At 35.2% G+C, this 16700-nt stretch overlaps 1 protein-coding gene across 1 annotated transcript in view; it reads right to left on the bottom strand.

Annotated features, from left to right (window-relative positions):
- The window catches only part of LOC114688745 (vomeronasal type-2 receptor 116-like), a 58220-nt gene that overhangs the window by 28376 nt on the left and 13144 nt on the right, over positions 1-16700 (bottom strand). The window contains exons 2-5 of the mRNA XM_037198001.1: positions 4642-4933; positions 3438-4244; positions 2254-2481; positions 1446-1569 (exon numbers count right to left, since the gene is read on the bottom strand). Coding sequence (XP_037053896.1) covers positions 1446-1569; positions 2254-2481; positions 3438-4244; positions 4642-4933 — 1451 coding nt within the window. The remainder of the gene's footprint in view (positions 1-1445; positions 1570-2253; positions 2482-3437; positions 4245-4641; positions 4934-16700) is intronic.

The following is a 16700-nucleotide window of genomic DNA, read 5'->3' as shown; positions in this document are numbered from 1 at the left end:
GGGAATATATAGATGAATGGAAATGGGCAGAGTTAAGTCAGTGGTAGGCCTGAGCTAATGGCTGAGCAGTTTTAATTAATATAAGCCTCTGTGTGTTTACTTGTGTCCAAATGGCTTTGGAACTAGCAGGTGAGAGAGATTTGTCCTGATAACATGCCAGGCAGGACAGAGGAAAACCTCCAGCTACATAAAACCACTACTCCATTCATATTTTGGACACCTTATAGCAGATTCTAACCAAATAAGTCCACCTTATACCTTCCTCCACATGACTTTCTTATTCCCCAGATCCAGATAAAGCCCAACATCCATTGTCCTGACCTATTCTAAACAACCCATCTATGTTACTCCAATGTTCATTGTCTAAACACAACCCACACTTCCTTCCCACAGACTCTCTCTCTCTCTCTCTCTCTCTCTCTCTCTCTCTCTCTCTCTCTGTATATATAAATATATATATAGATATAGATATATGATATATAAAATCTTGAATACCACACCAAAACTCTTTGCCCAGACAGATCCTATACATCTTGTTTCCATTTCTGCATATGAGACTGCTTGATCCTCCCCTTCACATAAAATCCATTGTCCTGGCCTAGACTGGAGAACACTGCTTGGCACTGTATCCATACTCTGTGCACAGATAAGTACATAGATTCCAAATGCCAACCCAATGTACTGTACCGATCTCATTTCACTTCACTTAAGCCATCTCCAACCTTTATGGCCAACCCAAACTGCATATCTTGTATTCTCTTCCATCCTACTGTGTCTATATCAGTCAGTGAAATGACAAAATTATTCTACATATACTGATCTCATCATAAAAATATAAATAAAATAAAAAGATCAAAAGAGTATTTCACTTTCTGTGAATTCATCATCCTAACAGAAATGGTCTCCCACAAGGATTAACCAGATGAAATACGGGACAAAGAATTTGAAAGAACAATCACAAATACCATCGAAGAATTAAAGGAGTTGAAAGAAGACACGAAGATATAGCTCAATAATTTTTAAAAAGCGTGAAGAGAGAATAATACCTGAATTATCTTTATGAAAACAAAAACATAAGGCTGATTAAAATGATGGTGACAACCTAGGATTTGAAAACCAATTTATTAATGAAATAAAAACTTTGAAAAGAACTAAAGCTGAAATGCAGGTGGAAGATTCAACTAATTTTTAAACAAACAAGACAACACAAGAATTCTAGTGTCCTGGCAAAGACAATGATATCTTCTCCAAAAATATAATTATCAATACAGAGTTGTGTTTCTGTTTTGTACATCATGCATTTTTGTTCTCTCATCTTAATTATAGATTTTTAAAATAAGTAACTAAATGCAGGTAAAGTTATTTGGTTTTGCAGATATTTTCTAATACTTCTCCATTTCTTGGATTTCAAGAGGAATAATTGTGTCCATAATGTTTATACTTACTTGTTTCATTAGAAATTTCATTTTCTGGGCAAGGGGTACAATCAAAGCAACAAATAGTCTTTCCTTCCACATATGATTTCCTGAATCCAGGACTACAACTCTCACTGCATAGTGATTGCGGGGTCTGAGGAAAATCAGAGATGCACTAGTAATTCCTGAGGCATTCATGCAACTAACAATAAATATCATGACTCAGTGAACAGCAACAATTCAATATAACATTGTGCTTTTCAGTAACACTGATTCACTAAAGGTTGTTCTTGTTCATGGCCTAAAGACAATGCTCTAATCATGATACTCCCTGAGAACTGGTGGAAACTGTAAGATTTGGATCCTAATAAATGCAAGTTTTCACTAAATTGATGCTTTGGGTGTGGATATTTTAAAACTGGTACCAGATGTTTTTCACTTGCTACTTGACTATCATGTGGAGAATAATTTCCTCTGACATACTTCCACTGTAATACCACCTACCATACATGAAAAATATGAATAAATAACCATGGGACAAAACCCACCTACACTATGCATGTTCTTACAGGCTCAGTTCTTTGAACAGTTTTATAGTGATAAATGTTAATGAAGAAATTGTACATGAATTTTATGAAAAACATAAATCTTATGCAAAGATTGACAAATACACAAGATCAATTCTATCAGTGTAAACAAAAATTGCTTAAATTATAACTGAGAAATGTACATTGGAGGCCTAAACAGAGCAACCAGAAATCAAGAATAATAAGACCAAGAATATGATGCTAGTTACTTGTTTGTAGTAACTGAAAATGTTATGTTAGCTTCCACCAACCTCTGTGAATCCTAAGGCCCATTCTATCATGTCCTCATGTAAGGACAACTGCTGACCAGGTAGGGCAAATGGAGAAAATTTTCCCACTTTCAATATGTGTACAAAATTTGTTGGAAAATGGCAATAGTTGAGGATATCATATTCTGCTGCAGATTTTCTTTTCTCATCCAAAATTAGTTGGTTAGAATCCAAATGGTGAGGCTGAATATTTCTTATAAAGAAGTGCAGCTAGGAGAGATGAATGGTTCAGGTTAACAGAAAGCAGCATGTGGGAAAGCCTTTCATCTCCTGTATGCATTATGTCACAATGTAGATTTAGCACAGCAATAAATAAAGTGTATCAAGTTCAATAAATTCAATGGTATGAGAAACCAAAATATCATAATATTTTAAGTTGTGTAAGATGAGACAAAATATACTATGAATCAGAACAAAATTAACTGTTGTTCATCCAGTCCTCAATAGTGTACTGAAAGCTTCATATATCCAAAGATGACCTTTATATACATAATGCCATAAGTATGTTCACATAGTTATTATTACATAACGTCCATTTTAAAAGATAATTTATATACAATACCCATGTTTTCTCAGCAACATTTAGTCATTCCTACAGTTAGGTTGTATATTGTCATCTCTTAAGGAATTCCTAGTCAAATCATCATTTTTATGTAGAAAATATTTTCTGTGGGAGATATAGAACTTATTTAAATTAAATAACTGAACCATAGGATGTTGGGGGGGGGCAAAGAATAACAGATGTGGATGATGACACCATGCTGGAAAAGATTAATTCAATTCTCAGAACCCACAAAGTAAAGGAAGTAATGACTCTCACAATTTGGCATCAGATTTCCTTGTGAGTACTGTAAAAACCCAGTCCCATATGTACATTGGTGAAGTCACATACACAGACACACAAAAAACACACACATGTAAATTTTACAAAAAAACAAAATGAGAATGTTGACTTAAAATGCATTTTCTGTTTCATGCTGGTCCTTTGTTCTTCAATATGATATCATTACCAGTCTTATTCTGACTTACTGAAAAGTGAAAAAGGAGTTTTCCCCTAAGATTTCTATAAAAACATATCCTAAACTGTTGACTTTCTGCTCCCATGAATTCTTTCCTTAGAAAATTATTGTTCTTATAATTTATGCCATCCAAAAAATGTCCATTACCTTCCAGGGGAAATGAACCAGTTCTTTTACACCACCTAATCCCTGAAATTCTACTTGGTGAAGTAATATCTCATGAAGAATATGAGCCACTGTATACACCGCATTGTATAGGTTGTGACTCTCCTCACTTATGGCCGTATCAATAACTGGATAAGATAACATTTCCAAGGAAGAATTGAGTGGACAGTTCTCCAGCATAGTACAGTCATACTTAGAAAATGAGCAGGCAAAAAAGAAAAACCAAAATATAGCTAAATAAATGTCATTGGGGTATTTAGAGGGGTTAACAGTGTGGATAAAATTTCTAAAACCTGAGATTTCCTTATGGTGGTGTGAAAACATGAGAGAACCATGAGATGGGTGAAGAAATATACTCCATTGTATTTTGGAAGAATGATATGGTGAGGCCATGACCCAGACTTTGTGAGTCATTAAAGATCTTTCTACCATGTGAAACAATGTGATCAGAGAATCAGAGTCAAAATAGACTATAATCACATTTACTGATGATTTCAAGATCTGATGATGATATGACCAGGAATTTGGAGATACTGACAATTCACTGATTGATATAATTTCCACAAAGGCCACACAGATACTGTTCTTGTCCATTTCTGTTCTAAAGTCTGACCAAAACTGAATGCTTCTTTCATCTTCTGAGATATACAGCCCCACCCAGTTCCAGCGGAAATGAATCAGTAAAGAGATCATAGCATGGGCCAGAAATGTGTCTTTTGGTGCCATCTGATATAAAGAAGTTAAATGGATATTGCCACTCAGGATGGGATCATGACGCCCAAAGGTGAGCTAAGGGAATAATAATATGTTAATTATAATTAATTATAACTTAATAATAAGTTAATAATAATATGAAGATGAGTCTCACACAATTATGAGATCTTATTTGCACTACACAATAGCTGTTTTGGGAAGGAAGACTGACTTACCTCACAGTTATAGTGACCTTCCTATTCCTCAGCTTTTTTTGGAATATTAATAAGTAGACTCATATTCTGAAACATACATTGTCTTTTACAACCTCTACCACCAGTCTATTCCTAATAAAGACCACCAAGCAAGTAACTTTAAACATAATTTTTGCATGATGCATGAATTCAGTCATTATTTTTCATTTTGCTCATGAATATGTCATTATCACTGAATAAATAATCAATTCATTTCACTCTATGCCTACAATACTCACCTGTGGAAATTTGTACAGCTCAAGCAATGATCCAATAAGAGCAGAGGTTGTCCATGATGGCCCTGTAAACATTATTACAGATTTTCTCTCTCTCCTACAGTTGTAATTAGGAATCATTCTGTCAATACCTGATAGCCACTTTAAAGAAATATATGTTGTGTTTACATCAAGAAAAGGGACATTATGCACATCAAATCCCAAAGTTATGTTGGGTAAAATATGGGGGCTTCTGTTGATCTCTTCAATGGCAAAGAGGAAAGACAGGAAAAACAGGTAGGTCTTGGCCTTGAACCTATGAAGATGAGAAGAAATAATTTAGAGGAGGGTACAAGTCATGATTTCATTTAATAAGTTTATACTCATCAGTCTACCAATTAACTATATTGAATTTTTAATTACTGACATTTATTAATTATACAAAACAATGGATTTTATCATTAGAGATCATATGTATTTATAATATAATTTGATCATTTTCATCCTGTTATTAGCAAAATACTGGTTCCTGTCCTATGGTTCCATTTCATCTACTGTAAGTTCTCCTTATACTTTGCTGTATTATCTCTATTATATTAAATTTAATCATTAATGTTACATGTATACATACTTAAAACTATATGGCTACAACATGCTGATTCCATTTAGTTTATATATAAGGTATTATTAGTATATAAGGTATTATTAGTATATAAGGTATTATTAGTATATATTTGATATTGGATAAACAATTATACTGCTCATTCTTGTTGAAGACTGACTATCCTTCTCTTGGTATTCCTAATGCCTTGTAGGAAAAGGGCTAGGTATTTATGATATTTCCTCTATTCATGTGGCTTTGTCTACTAGTGCTACTACTATTCAAGCCTTGTTTAGACTACCACACCATCGAGAATTCACTTGAACAGCTTCCCTGTCCTGTGTAGAGAACATAATCTCATAGGAGATGTCCTCATCCACTGTCTTCTAGAATCTTTCTAAACCCTCTTCCATGTTTCCCAGACATAGTTGTAAGAATTGAGGGTATATGTATCCATTTGGGTGAGGCACCCCATTGTTGCTTGTTTATTGTATACCAACAAGCTATGACTTTCTGAAATTTGATTTTCTCTATCTATTGCAAAAAGAGTTTTCTTTGATGAAGAGTGAATGCTATATTTATCTGCAAGTATAAGGATAAGTATTTAGATTGTGCTCAGAAATACTGGTTTAAGAGTGGTAACTCCTTCCCCTGTGCTTCTGGCCCCCAACTCTAACTGCTTTGCCAGAGGGTGGCTAGTCCTAAGCACCACAGCTCCAGACTGAACCTTCTCTCCTGGGCTCAATGTTCCTGCTCACAACTTCAGCTGCTTTACCACAGGCTAGGCTGATTCTATGGGACCAAGGTTTTTACACCACCCACTGCCTATTAGCACTCCTTAAAGCCTACCCAACAGTTCCAGACTGCACCTCCTCCCCTTGGCTCCATAATCTCTCCCAGAACTTTGGCAGAAAACATCCGCCTAACACAAGAAAAGGCCAATTCAAGGGACCTTAGGTCAGACACAGACTACTGACAAATAACATTCTGTAAAGCTGGCTCTACAGCCTACAACTGCACTCCCTCTCCTGAGCTACAAATTCCAGCCCACAACCTTAGGAGAAAACTTCCATTTTACTGGAAGACATACCATTCCAAAAATCTCAGAGACCTAGCATGTACCCAGAACCCCAGAGACCACACAAATACTTGGAACTGCAGTGGCAAAGTTGGCATCCCAAACCCCAGAAGCCTTGCAGGCCGCAAAACAACAGCAGAAACACACTACTGGACCTGAAGACTCACTAGTCACTGAAAGTGTTATACCTTTGGAAGGAAAGATATACTGAGTGTTGTAAGTCAGACTATACCTACAGCAATGAAGTGGAGGTATACTGGAAGATTACAGCTCTAAAGAAAAAAATATCCTGACTGCCAGAAGTCAAAGAATATCTATAGTTGTGTTCTGGTGGGAGATGATCTCCCTATAGGTTGTGGCAAACTTGCTCCTTTCCAAGAAAGACATTACATTTCAGCTCTGCTCTACTCTGCTAAGATAGTTCCCAGCAGAAGTGTCCTTTGCATCTCTGCTCCACTCCACTAAGGGAGTTTTCCAGCACAGAAGTCCATTTCTTTTCTGCTCTGGTGAAATCTGTTTCTTCTTTTTTTTGGGGGGGGGGCAGGAGGGGGAGGAGGGACAGGGATGGGACCTGCAGGAATGTAGCAATCTTCTCCTACTCCAGGAAAAGTTGTTACTTCTCTAAGGGAGTTTCTCTGCAGAGATGTTCATTGCTCCTCTGCTCCACTCTGACAAAAGAAGCTCTTCATCCAAAACTCATTCAAAAGATTTATTGAGAGGGAGGAATCCAGGAGAATGACTGGCCTCTGCCAGGATGGAAAAAGGAAGCTTCCAGCTGAACAGGCACAGGGCTTATATAGGTCACCTTAGGGATAGTGATCCAGAGTGAAGATTTTTTGGAAAAAGGAATTGGTCAGATTTCAGTCCCTGAGCACCTGAACAAGTTCAGAGATTGGCTGGATTTCATGCTCAGAGATTGGTTGGTTTTGTGTTCAAGGATTGGTTTGTTTTCATACTCAGAGATTAGTTGCGTTCATATTTAGTTGGTGAAGGGCAGAATGTGTTTCTTTGGCTCTTGTTTCAGGGACAAGGTATATTTCTTTCAATGGCCATTTTTAATATTTTGACTCTAGTTTCAGGGCCAGGTTGTGTTTTTTTCACTGACTCTGGTTTCAGTTACAATGTGTGCTTCTTTGGCTCTAGTTTCAGAGTCAGGTTATGTTTTTTTTTTCTCTGGTTTTAGGGCCAACGTGTGTTTCTTTCACTGGCTCTGGTTTCAGAGTCAGGGTGTGTTTCTTGCCTGGCCCTTTTACCCTACAGTCATCAGAACCCTTGGCTACTTAGGCCAGAAGTCCAGAAAAGAAACAGAAACCAAGAAACAAAATAAGCATCCATTAAACACAAACTCATGAATCTACAATTAGACATATAATCATGCCAAATCCAGATGCTTATCAGTGTAAGAACAAAATTATCAACCCAAAGGGCACTATGGCATCACCAGAGCCCAGCTATTCTAGGACAGCAAGAAATGAACATTGCAAAACAGCTGAAACACAAGAAAATAACCTTAAAAATAACTTCATGAATATGGTAGAGTTCCTCAAAGAAGAAATAAAAAAAAATTCCCCTAAGAAAATGGAGGAAAAGATAACAACAACAACACACACACACACACAAAATATAACCTGGAGGAAATAGATAAATCCCTTAAAGAATGCCAAGGAAGCCAAGAGAAAACAAAGAGATAAAGTAAACTGTTCAAGACCTGAAAATGGAAAGTGAAACAATAAAGAAAACAAAAACAAGGAATTCTGAAAATGCAAAATCTGCATAAGTGAAAAGGAACTACAGATGCAAGCATCATCAACAGAATACAAGAGGTTAAATAGAGAATCTTAAGCATTGAAGTTACAATAGATTCATTGATTACAGAAAATGTTAAATCTAAAGAATTCCTTTAAAAAATTTCAGAAAGTCTGGAACACTATGGAAAGCCCAAACTTAAGAATAATAGGAATACAGAGATGCCAGCCTTTAGGACCTAGGCCCTGGGTCACAATCCATACTACCCACATGTACCGAATGCTGTCCCAATAGCAGGCAAGTAGGGAAGACACAAGCAGGCACAACTCCTCACCAAAAATCTCCATCGTACCCTGCAATCCATAAGACCCATGACAAACACCAATTAGAACAAGAGGTAAGATAACCCCAGAGCATTCAAATTCCAAAGAAGGAAAATACACATACATTACTACCAACAGATAACAGAAATTAACAATCACTCATCATTAATATCCCTTAATATCAATGGACTCAATTCACCTATAAAAAGACACAGGCTAACAGAATGGGTATGAAAACATGATCCATGATTCTGCTGCATGCAAGAAACATACCTCAACTTCACAGACAGATGCTACCTCACAGTGAAAGGCTGAGAAAACATTTTCCAAACAAACAGACTTAAGAAGCAAGCTGGTGTAGCTATTCTAATATCTAAAAATATGGACTTCAAACTAAAACCAATCAAAAGAGATTGGGATGGACATTACATATTCATCACAGGAAAAATTGACTAAGATGAAGTCTCAATCCTGAACATTTATGCCCCAATACAAGGGCACCCACATATGCAAAAGAAACATTTCTAAACTTGATCCGTACATCAAACCCTACACATTAGTAGTGGGAGTCTTCACTACCCCACTTTCACCAATGGACAGATCTGCCAGACTCAAACTTAACAGAGAAATAAGGGATCTACCAGATGTTATGACTCAAATGATCTTAATGGATATCTACTGAACATTCCACCCTAACAAAAAAGAATATACCTTCTCAGCATCACATGGAAACTTCTCTAAAATTGACCACATATTTGGTCACAAAGCAAATCTCAATAGATACAAAAAATTGGAATAACCTCCTATATTTCATCAGACCACCATGTCTTTGAGTTATATTTCAACAACAAAAATTACAGAAAGCCTACCATCATATGGAAACTGAATAAAGCTCAAGTGAATCACTAATGTGTCAAAGAAGAAAGAAAGAAAGAAAGACTTCCTAGAATTTAATGAAAATGATTTTACTACAAACCCTAACTTATAGGACACTATGAAAGAAGTGCTAAGAGGAAAACTCATAGAACTAAATGCCCACATAAGGAAGATGGAGAAATCTCCCACTAGTGACTTAACAGCATGCATAAAAGCTCTAGAAGAAAAGAAGCAAACTCACCCAGGAGGAATAGACACCAAGAAATATTCAAATGGAGAGCTGATATCAATAAAATAGAAACAAAGAGAACAAAACAAAGAATCAATGAAACAAAGAGTTGGTTCCTTAAGAAAGTCAACAAGATAGATACACCCCTAGCTGTGCTAACCAAAACGCAGAGAGAGAATATCCAAATTAACAAAACTGGAAAGGATAATGGAGATATAACAACAGACAGCGAGGAAATCCAGAAAATCATCATGTCATACTCCAAAAACCAGTATTCCATAAAATTGAAAAATCTAAAAAAAAAAAAAAAAAAAAAAAAAGGACCATTTTCTGGATAGGTACCACAAATCAAAATTCAATCAAGACCAGATTAACTATTTAAATAGACACTTAAACACTAAGGAAATAAAAAGTTATTAACAGCCACCCAACCAGAAAAACCCAGGACCAGATGGTTTCAGCACAGAATTCTATCAGATTTTAAAAGAATAGCTAATACAAATACCCTTCAAATTGTTCCACACAATAGAAAGAGAAAAACTGTTGCCAAACTCTTTTTTATGGGACTACACTTACCCAGATACCCAAAACCACACAAAGATGCAACAAAGAAAGAGAATTACAGACCAATCTCCTTCATGAACATTGATGAACAAATTACTCAATAAAATACTGGCAAACCGAATCCAAGAACACATCAAACAAATTATTCACCACAACCAAGTAGGCTTCATCCCAGAAATGTAAGGATGGTACAACATATAAAAATCTGTCAATGTAATACACCATATATACAAACTGAAAGAAAAAAAAACCACAGGATCATCTCATTAGATGCTAAAAAAGCCTCCAATAAAATTCAACACTTCTTCATGGTAAAGGACTTGGAGAGATCAGAAATACAAGGAACATACCTAAACATAATTAAGGCAATTTACAGCAAGCTGACAGACAACATCAAATTAAATGAAGAGAAACTCAAAGCAATTCCACTAAAATCAGGAAGAAGACAAGGCTCTACATTTTTCCCATATTTATTCCATATAGTACTCAACGTAGCTAATACACTAGCTACAGCAATAAGACAACAAAAATAGATCAAAGGGAAACAAATTGCAAAGGAAGAAGTCAAACTTTTGCTCTTTGCAATTGATATGATAGTATACATAAATGACCCCAAATATTCTATGAGGAAACTCCTACAGCTGATAAACACCATTAGTAATGTGGCAGGATACAAGATTAAATCAAAAAAATTAGTAGCTCTCCTATATACAAATGATAAATGGGCCAAGAATAAAATCAGAGAAACATCACCCTTTACAATAGCCACAAATAAAATAACATACCTTGGGGTAATTCTAACTAAGCAAGTGAAAGACCTGTATGACAAGAATTTTAAGTCCCTGGAGAAAGAATTTGAAGAAGTTATCAGAAAATGGAAAGATCTTCCATGCTCATGGATAGATAGGATTAGCATAGTGAAAATGGCAATCTTACCAAAAGCAATCTACACATTCAATGCAATCCTCATCAAAATCCCAACATAATTCTTCAAAGACATCAAAAGGACAATATGCAGCTTCATATGGAAAAAAAACTCAGGATAACTAAAACAAACCTGTATAATAAAGTAACTTCTGGAGGTATCATCATCCCTGACTTTAAGCTCTACTATAGAGCTATAGTAACAAAAACATCTTGCAATTGTCATAAAAACTAAAATGTGGACCCATGGAAAAGAATTGAAGATCCTGACAGAAATCTGCATACCTATGAACACTTTATTTTTGACAAAGAAGCCAAAACCGTATAGTGGGGGAAAAAAAGAATTCTGGCATAACTGACTGTCAACATGCAAAAGATTGCAAACAGATCTGTATCTATCATGATGCACAAAATTGATGGCCAAGTAGATCCAAGTCCTGAATATAAATCCAGTTACACTAAACCTGATAGAAGAGAGAGTAGCCTTGAATGCATTGGCATAGGAGACCACTTCCTAAATATAACACCAGCAGCACAGACACTGACAGCAATAATATTATTGGTTAATTATAATATATATATAATAAATGGGACTTCCTGAAACTGAGAAGCTTCCATAAGGCAAAGGACATGGTAAATAAGACAAAATGAGAGCCTACAGAACAGAAAAAGATCTTCACCAGCCTACAACTGACAGAGGGCTGATCTTCAAAATATATAAAGAACTCAAGAAACTAGACATCAAAATATTTAAAAATCCAATTTGAAAAAATGGGCTACAAAGTAAAACAGAATTCTCAACAGAAGAATCTCAAATATCCAAAAGACATTTAAGGAATTACTCAACAACCTTAGTCATCAAGGAAAGGAAAATCAACATGACTCTGAGATACCACCTTACACCTCTCAGAATAACTAAGATCAAAATCATGGATAATAGCTTATGTTGGAGAGGATGTGGAACAAAGGGAACATTCCTCCACTGTTGGTGGGAGTGCAAACTTGTAAAGCCACCTTGTTAATCAGTATGACAATTCCTCAAAAATTGGGAATAAATCTACCTCAAAAACCAGCTATACCACTCTTGCTCAATCATACAAGGATACTTGCTCTACTATATTCATAGCAGCATTATTCATAATAGCCAGAAACTGAAAACAACCTAGAAGCCCCTTAACCAAAGAATGGATAAAGAAAATGGGGCACATATACACAATGGGGCAACTACTCAGCAGCAAAAAATTGACATCATAAAATTTGCAGGCAAATGTATGGAACTAGAAGATATCATTCTGAGTGAGGTTAGCCAGACTCAGAAGGACAAACATGGTATGTACTCACTCATAAATGGATACTAGATGTAAAGCAAAGCAAAGGATAACCAGACTACAACCCACAGCTCCAGAGAAGCTACCTAACAATGAGGATCCAAAGAGGGATGCATATAGTTATCCATCAACATGAAAAATCAAGACACTAAGATAAACAAGGACATGTGAACAAATGGAAAAAAGGAAAACAACAAATATTGAATGCTGCTTTGAAGAACACATTTTGGTTTTGTTGTTCCATTCTGTCTCTATTTGAGTTACACAATTTAGATATGTTTAATTTTGCTAAGTCAAACTCTGTTTAATGCCATACAATTGCATTACAATTGTATTTATTTGGATGATGGATCTCTGTAATTTCAACTAGATCTGTGTTGATCACATTTTACAGTGAGTAATTCTTTTATTTCTACAACTGAAGACTTTCTCAGTGGCACTGCTTGAAGTGTGAACTAACTTAAGGTGGGCTTATATTGTGATTTAAATCAATAGAAAAAGAATGGAAGTGAGGAGAGTGAGGAGAGATAGGAGAGAGGATTCCTCAAATTGTAAAATTTTGGACTATTTTAGTAATATGAGGTTGAAAACAGGATAGAAAATTAGATTTCTATCACCAAGGGGAAGTTATAATTATCTCTACCAACACAATGTAAGAAATCAGAAAAGATGTTTCTTAATCTCAGTAGTCCAATAGTTTCAGTAAGCCCTCCAACTGATTGTGATTCATGATAAACTCTCAGAATTAATAATAAAGTTAAAAGAAACAAGTACACATGAATAATATATATGCAAAAACATGAAAAATATTGTTAAAGTGTACTATAATAATAATTCAAAACAGATTTTAAAATACAAAAATAATATCACAAAATATAAATGGATGTGAAAACATGATAAAATGTTTTCAAATACACTAAGACAATATGTTGAAGGAGATTATAAAATACACAGCAGTAATATAAAAGGAGAAACAAAGATTTAAAGATAGTATTACCCAAAAGCAAGAATTATAAAAAGACATTCTAAATTTGAATTTAAGGTAAAATTTAGATTTTTTTTTTACACAAATATAGAATAAAATCTATCATGAAATTTAGGAAAGTGCCAAGAATATGCTTGATTTCTCACTGGAAATGTTCCCAATTAGCCACCAAATAATTATTTATTTCTTACTAACTTTATAAAAATGGAATTGCCAGATTGATTTCACATAAAATGAAACTAATACAAAGAGGGAAGAATTATTCACTTATTGAACCACTCTCAACTTCCCTGTTCAATCCCTTCAATATTTCCTAGTCTGCTGCTCTCATGCAGTCTTCACCTGGCATTATGTATGTATTGATGACAAAGAGAGCTTTCTTCTTGGTGGAATTTTTCTGTGTAATTCATCTGTCCACTACTATAATATATGCCTAACATATTGTCAAATTATCTAGAGAAAAGACTTGTTTCAGCTCACAGTTTCAAAGGTTTCGTTGTTTAATTGGCATTCTTTATTTCTTTTATGCCTTCTATAATACAGTACATAATGGCAAGATCCTTTGTTAGAACAACACCATATACATGACAAGAGAGTAGAAAGAATAAAATATCCCATAGTCACTTTCAAGACTTTGCCTGCAATGATCATAAATTTGCTATTATATCCCGCTTCTTATTTATGTCAACAACATCAAAATGAGCAGCCTCTAAATTAAGATTACTATCTCTGTGATAAAAGACTATGGCAAAAGCAACTTGGCTAGAAAGGGTTTATTTCAGCTCAGAACTCTCAGGTTATGTTGGCAAAGTCAAGCCAGGAACTCCAGGCAAAAATTGGAGGCAAGAAGTGAAACAGAGACCATGGCAGAATTCTGTTAACTGTATTGCTCTGCATGACTTGACTAACCTGCTTTATTGTAAAATTCAGGACTGTCTATCCAGGTTTGGTAATGCTTCTGTTGGTACAGGCCCTCCTATATCAACAATTTATAAAGAAGTCCTTCAGTTTTGCCTACAGGTGATCTAATGGAGGCATATTGTAAGTTGATGAACCAGATTCCCATATGAGCATAGCATATAAAAACTGGCCCATTAAAAGTAGCCAGGAAAAGTAGCAACAAATGAGTAACTGCATTAATAGGTTGGATGTAGAAGACACAAACTCCAAAATATTGGATCCATTATGTTGCATCACTGAAGCAATCAATGTAGAAATATCTTTTGTTTATACTTAACAACAGTAAGCTGTTGCAAGAATAGTTGAAATAGGCAAGGACTAAAAAGTGGCATAAAATATTGATGTCTCCTAAATAACTTATATAACACCTAAATCAGTGACTGAAATGATGAATAAGTTTAATCTGAGAGTAACATATATTTCTTTTCTATAATATATATAGAAGAAAATCTGGAAATCAAATAGCATCTGGCATAAATTACAGGTTAAAATGTGGTCAGAGATTTGAGATTTCAACTAAAAAAGACAAAGTTTATCTAAAACACATCTACAATGATTTTAAATGAGAAAACATATAAAAATCTAGTAACAACATAAAACACCTTCCAAATGTGACAGTAATAAACACAATTAATTCTTCAGAATGAATGGTTGTAACACTTACATTTTTACAAAACTAATTTTAAATATTGAATTAGAACATTCTATTATTTGTGTTCTTTGTTCTATTCACAGCTTCAAATGAAAACAGCCTAGGTGTTCATCAACTGATGAATGGATAATGAAAGTGGGGTACATTCACACAACTGAATGTTATTCATTGTCAAGAAAAATGAAATTTGAAATTCATAGGTAAATGTAGAGAGTGAAACCCGCATTGTTTGTGGGAACATAGATCCAGAAAGACAAAAATTTCATGTATTCTTTCCTTGGTACATACTACATTTGAATTTAAAGAAGTGTATGGTTCAAGTGGAATATACACTGAGGTCAGGGAATAAAGAACTGGCCATATGAAAAGATATGATTTTAAGAAAGGTGACATAAAATTCACTGATACAAAAGCTTCAAAGTTAATAATATTGTAGGAACACTTAAATTAGAGTAACAAGGAGGAGGCCCATATAGAGGTGGGAATATGGATTGGGATAAATAACCTTTAAGGTGTTTTGAAAAAAATAAAAGAAGAAACCTAATATCGCAAAAGATTTTTTACATATGTATGTGTGTCTGAATTTGTATGTATGGGGTGTATCCCTGATATATTTATGTATTTCTGATACTATTTATTCATATTTAGAAATATATAGTGATGTATATAAAGATATAGTTAGACATATTAGAAAGAAAAAACTTGAAATGGAGTTATCCTAATAGGGCAATTGTGGTGACATATTGTATACCCTAATACAATTTGCCTGAAAATCAGAAGGATCAACAAGCGACAGTCAAGATAATCTTTTGCCAATGAGAAATGACCTAAGGGGTCTCTCACAGGCCTCCATGTCAAATTTGGTTCAGTCCTTTCCTGTCACCATAGAAGAATCTCCTTCCCAGAGCAATTAATGAATGAAATGCCTATTGTAGAAAACCACATTCTCTGGATGATAGAACAGCTATAGAAGAGAGAACAAAAATTAGAAGAAACTATAAATCAAAATTAATAAAGATTAAGTTGGAATCTCCTCAAAGTTAGGGTTGTGAAAGGTTTTTTTTTTTTTTTTTTTTTTTGTCTTTAAGGAGAAAAACGGCTAAGGAATCTGAAGAACAATGGACAAATGAGACGTCTGAAGAAAAAAACAAATCATACAGAAAAAAATGTCCCACAAAAAAGATTTCCTGCAGTGAACCATGACCATGCCTAACAGTGACTTTGAAATCTCCAAAAAGATAATGGAATGTGGGATGACTCATGCCTAACAGGCTTGAGGGCCAGCCTGACCAAACAAGTAAAAAAGATACTTTCTGAGAGCCAACCTGGGTCTTCCTAAGGACCTTAGCAACAGCAACTGAAACATAATCTGGAGATGACCTGGACCAATGAGAAGCATCCATGTCACACCAACAGATGCATATTTATCAGACCTCCCCCCAGGGTGGGGTTCAGGGTAAATAAGGATTGCCTCTTACTAAATAAACTGAGCTTGTCCTTTCAACATTGTCCCAGAGTCTGTGTCATTGACCCTGTGCCTACTTGGCCCCGTGCCCCAAAGGGAACAACAGGACAGGACCCTGCTACAATGGGAAACCACAATGATGATCCCATCAGAAAAATGATCACACCCTTAAGCTGACAAACACCACCCAAAGATTGGCTTGGACTATAAGTGCTCAGGACAAGATCAAGATGGCTGGCTGAAATAAAGCCTCACAGACTACTCCAATCATGACTTGACCATAATCCTAAATTTTCTTTCTGTCCCCAGAAGACTACTAGCACCCCAAATCAGCAAGAAGTAGACTAGAAAG

Source organism: Peromyscus leucopus, chromosome 22, assembly GCF_004664715.2.
Source record: "Peromyscus leucopus breed LL Stock chromosome 22, UCI_PerLeu_2.1, whole genome shotgun sequence".
NCBI lineage: Eukaryota > Metazoa > Chordata > Mammalia > Rodentia > Cricetidae > Peromyscus > Peromyscus leucopus.
The sequence above is the reverse complement of the archived record's forward strand: the minus strand, read 5'-3'. Positions and strand labels throughout refer to the sequence as shown.